The sequence below is a fragment of the Physella acuta genome, unplaced genomic scaffold (assembly GCF_028476545.2).
Source record: "Physella acuta isolate Inbredline_101_S28 unplaced genomic scaffold, ASM2847654v3 ptg001427l, whole genome shotgun sequence".
In the NCBI taxonomy this organism is placed as follows: domain Eukaryota; kingdom Metazoa; phylum Mollusca; class Gastropoda; family Physidae; genus Physella; species Physella acuta.
Window position 1 is genome coordinate 51,584 of NW_026732942.1, and position 5,168 is coordinate 56,751.

Consider the following 5,168-nt stretch of genomic DNA (forward strand, 5'->3'; position numbering starts at 1 on the left):
TAGCACATTCAAACCCACGGCAAGTTGTATAGGGAACATTCGGTCGGTGAATCAAAATGAAGAGTGATTTTTGCAAACATTCAAATCAGATAGGTCATTTTAAACAAAATAAATATGTATGGCGTATTAAAAAATGAAACTACAATCAACAAATGTACGTATATTCTAATTAAACACTGTTTATAAGCTGAAATATTGTCCACTTGACTGTAACCCCCAAGAAAACGTATTTCAATAAAATCGGAAGATAAAATGTAAAGTAATTTAATTTAGAATTAATTTACACCTAGATTTAACATGATCTTTAAAACATCGTGAAGAAAATAAACAATTCGGTTAAAAACAATATATTATTTTTATTATATTCTTTACATTTATTTCCAAAAAAAAAAAAAAACAACCCCAGTATGACTGAACAATGTTAACCAATTAATTGAGTTTAGTAAAGCTTATGGAACTAGTAGTGAAATGAGCTGACAGACCAATCATACACGGATTTTAAAAATATTTCAATAGTTTCAATAACAAATGGTCCAAAACTGTAAGGTAGCGGATGTTTTAACGCTTTAATTTGACACCCCCAATTTCATCAGCTGGCCTGTTAACTACTTGCCTGTATAGAAAGACGATGGTAAGATTATATGAAAATACACAGAAGGCATTTATAAAAGAAAATTATATATATATATATATATATAAATGTATATAAATATATATATATATATATATATATATATATATATATATATATATATATATATATATATATATATATATATATATATATATTTATATTTATATTTATATTTATATATAAATATATATATAATTTTTTAAATGAGGTAAAGATTATACAAATGATTATACAAATACGTCGATATGATACTATAAAAGTAGCGTGATAGTTTTGTCACAATTTTATACTCTAAAAATTTTAATTTTATGAATGTTAGAAGTTAATTATATTCGAAATTTAAAATAATTTTTATTGTGGGTTCTATAAAACATTAAGCAACGGGCGAGGTTTTTTATTTCGCAAACTTTCGATTTGCACCCCCCCCCTCGAGATTTCCATTTGCACCCCTCCCCCTCAATCTTTCGATTTGCACACCCCCCTCGAGATTTCCATTTGCACCCCCCACCTCAAACTTTCGATTTACACCACCCTCAACCTTTCAATTTATCTTTCCAACCCATTTTGGCGCCCCCTAAGGTCGGCGCCCGGGGACATATGTCCCCCCCCCCCACCCCTCGCTACGCTACTGGATTTGGGGATAACTTACGATAAGGGGTCATCCATAAATGACTTGACGCTTTTTTTTGACCATTTTTACCTCCCACCCTCCCCTCTATTACACATCGTCACAAAAATCCATACTTCCCCCTAAAATGACGTCACGCCTCAGCTTGCAATCCCCCGCCCTCAAAATTGCAATTACATTTTTCTTAAGATACGATATTTTTCCAAAATCTTGTCTAAACTCTGTCAACATACTGCATTTTAATCAATTCCTATTACAATTTATTAAAACAGTTTTCTAAAACGCGAAATAACGGCTAAAATTCGTTTTCTAACATTGCTTTTTTTAATAATGCAAAAGTGTGACGTCATATCATCTGACCCCCCCCCCTCCCCCTCATAACACAGCGTCACAAAATTACGGAACACCCGTCCCTCCTACGAGTGTGACGTCATTTATGGACTACCCCCCCTCCCCCAATGGATTTATTTAATGTAAGGCAACTTATAAGATTATTTAAAAAATGATTTTAGACAGACGTTAAAGCAGTAGGCAATATTAAATATTCGATTTCTTACAAATTATTTAATTATTGTAACCCAATCATGCCATATACCTTCGATATGAAGAAGAATTGAATGCTCAAATAACGATACATTATTTTTATCGTTGGTTATACTCACTCATTATAGGTGATACGTATTTCTTTCAACGTATCAATATGGTCTGCCAAGGTCATTGCATCCTCTAGTATAACGACCTCATTGAGAGGATTATGTACACTGACAGTCAACATGTTGGCTTTGTAATGGGATGCACATAGGTTCTTAATCTAAAACATGACAAAACAGTAAATGAAGTCACTTCCTTTAAACTTATTTACTATTGTCACTGTTTACACACAGTACTATTACATTGTTGAGTCATTCTTGTGCTATACAAAATATACCAGAAAAAAATATAGTTCAATTTATTAGTTCAACTAAACAGCCGACCATCAGAGCTTCTTCAAGGCACCTCACAGCACCCCCCCCCCCCCCAACACAAACGAAATCGAATATGGAAAATATATTCTTTTACCACTGTCCGCCCCCGAAAATATGAGGTGCCCCCCCCCCCTTCCACCTTCATCCGGAGAAAAAAGGTCTGGAAGAAACACTGCCGACCACACCATCATAATAACATTAATGTTAGCCTAATTAGTTGCAAACGAAATCTACACAACATCTACCCCTTGGGCCCTAAGAACTGAAACCGTGTTTTTTAAAATCTAATTTTAAAATTAAAATCGTAAAAAAATTAATCAATGATCATTAACAATACATGATATAAAAAATATGTTATAGTTTTGCCAAAACTAGCTACTGCATTAGGTAAACTGCTAGACAACAGAAACAACTCACTGGACAATAATATTTCGTACCATCTAACGACTCTAATTACATTACTGTTGATCAGTGGCGTTGATAAGTCGGGTGTCACTTTTTAACTCGTTAATCATTCATTGAATTGGCAAAAAGCATATTTGTTCAACATATTTTGCAATTTTTTTTCTTAGTGTCCGGGACCAGGATAATAGTATTCTATTGAGAGATACATTTTTTGGGAAATTTCAAAGTTCAATTATTTTGGTCTGACTTTGAAAAATTCTAAAATTTTCAAAATTTGTCACAATGGATATCTCCTAGTCCCGGACATAGGCAACCCTGTTGTGCATCTCCTAGAGCAGGGGTTGGTCAACCTTTTGAAGCGGAAGAGACAAAAGTTACAATTTAAAAAATTTCCCTGGTTTTAAAGAGCCAGTAACATTTTACTATTTCAAATATTTTATTTTTTGATTAAGATTATTAGTATTTGTTCAAGGAGCTGGAGAGCCGCATCTTGATATCAAAAGAGCCGCATGCGGCTCGTGAGCCGCAGGTTGCCGACCCCTGTCCTAGAGTACCTTCAACAGGAAAGGCCTGAATATTTGAAAACCGCAGCCAAAAATTACTTATTAAAAATATTTTGGCAAAATTATTTATAAAAAATGTTTGCATTATACGTTAACTTTCTTTTATGTGCTGTTTTATAGCTCCTTGATAGTAACTATTATGGTAAAAAAATTATGTGTGTATGTATAATAGTTTTTTTTTTGGCAAATTTTTTCGTCAATTTTCAAATTTCTGGGTGATACTGCCCCTTAACCTTTAACCCTCGCAGTGATACACTTACCTCAGCGCCAGTCGTGTGTATAAACAATTCAATGTACCGGAATTCCCTGTCAGGTAAAACTACTTTACACTTGATGCCCTTATCAGCTTCAGACTCTACAATATTTTTAAAAAGTATGGGTCATTTAAGCGTATCGAATGAAAAAAAAAAAACTACTTAGACTCAACAAGGAACCTTCAAAATATTGATACAAATTTTGTTTTTCAGTGTGTGCATTTTAAAAGTAATAAAAAATCTCGATTTATTCGATTTCTTCAAAAGAGATGTACGAAAAATATCTAAATCCCTGAATGAAGTAAGCATATAAGCTATCTATATATAGCCTAAATATATTTATAGGTATATATATATATATATATATATATATATATATATATATATATATATATATATATATTCAAACACATACAGACTCATGTATATATATATATATATATATATATATATATATATATATATATATATATATATATATATATATATATATATATATATATATAATGTGTGTGTGTTTAAATGTGTACGTGTCATACCTAGATTCTCGTTGGCTCCAGGTCTGTTTCTTGAGGACAGACTTCCCATTACTCAACTGCCGATATATATATATATATATATATATATATATATATATATATATATATATATATATATATATATATATATATATATATATAATATATTTATAGGGGTGTTATATGTAATTGACTTTGAGCTGTTTTCATGTAACTAAAAGATTTTTCAGCTCTGTGTTTCAAATATTTACATATTCAATAATAGATTTATTTTAAAAAAATATTATCGTATCAAAGCATTAAAATGCAGTAGCATTTCTTACCTTGGAATATCTAAAGTTGACCTACCTTTAATTATGATTAAACCTTTAAATTATACAGATTATGAAATTAAGTTAACACAGTAAAATAGGAGGATTGAAAAAATAATATTGGGTAAATCCGATTCGATTATGTAAATACCCAAAGGAAAATCGGAAAGATTCTGGCGTAAACGGGTTTTCCCTGTTGTGAACAACTGGAAATAGATTTAATTGTTCTTCTGGTGACCAAATAGACCAGTGGTTCCCAACCTTTTTCGAGTGGCGACCCCCTTTTATAAAAAGTAAGTGACCCGCGACCCCCGTAGAATTAAAACGCCGAAATTAGTATGGAAATTAATAAGCACTAAAATAAGATTTTCTAGTAGACTTTCAATATGAACTACTCTTGATAACTATTTTAATAGCATGAGTAAAATTGCATACTATTCACTAAACCTTCGTGGTTAGTTTTTAATTTTAAAAAAAAATTTGTTAACGCCCACCTATGTCATTATAATTATCTTAATTTTGTTTTTAATCGAAGAATAGTGTTGAAAATATATTCTCGAAAAGTCAATCAATTTTACGTTTGGTTGTGAATGGTGAATACTACACCAAAATTGTGTCTGCAGTTTTTAATCTTACTCGGAATCATTCTGCAAATCAAAGAATTCATCTTGTAATTCATCGGGAATGCTGGCAACATCAAAGGAAGAAGAGAATGGGTAATGCGTCAATCCAGATTCTTTTTTTTTTTCAGCTCAGAGAAATAGCGATGCAGTTCGTTTTTAAGAGATTCAAGATGCCCAGAAATCGCTTCTTTCAAAATTTTAAATATCTCACAATCAGATTTATCTACCACACCGCAGAGTTTCTCAAATTTACAATATTCCCAAGAT

At 31.5% G+C, this 5,168-nt stretch overlaps 1 protein-coding gene across 1 annotated transcript; it reads right to left on the bottom strand.

Annotated features, from left to right (window-relative positions):
• Positions 1-248: 248 nt before the first annotated feature.
• Positions 249-4,394, bottom strand: LOC131927665 (uncharacterized). The gene is made up of 5 exons (XM_059283420.1): positions 4,316-4,394; positions 3,989-4,044; positions 3,456-3,550; positions 1,925-2,073; positions 249-613 (listed from the first exon to the last, which is right to left on the bottom strand). Exons 2-5 carry the CDS (start codon positions 4,035-4,037, stop codon positions 559-561), a joined length of 348 nt encoding a protein of 115 aa, XP_059139403.1. The 5' UTR covers positions 4,038-4,044; positions 4,316-4,394; the 3' UTR covers positions 249-558.
• Between the last annotated feature and the right edge of the window lie 774 nt (positions 4,395-5,168).

Bases quoted from the DNA above. Each gene is read 5' to 3' on its own strand.
- LOC131927665 (XM_059283420.1), bottom strand. From the start codon at position 4,037: ATGGGAAGTCTGTCCTCAAGAAACAGACCTGGAGCCAACGAGAATCTA. The intron at 2,074-3,455 runs GTAAGTGTATCA...GTCATGTTTTAG, and splicing joins TACACACGACTGGCGCTGAG to ATTAAGAACCTATGTGCATC. The intron at 614-1,924 runs GTGAGTATAACC...CTTTCTATACAG, and splicing joins ATACGTATCACCTATAATGA to GCAAGTAGTTAACAGGCCAG.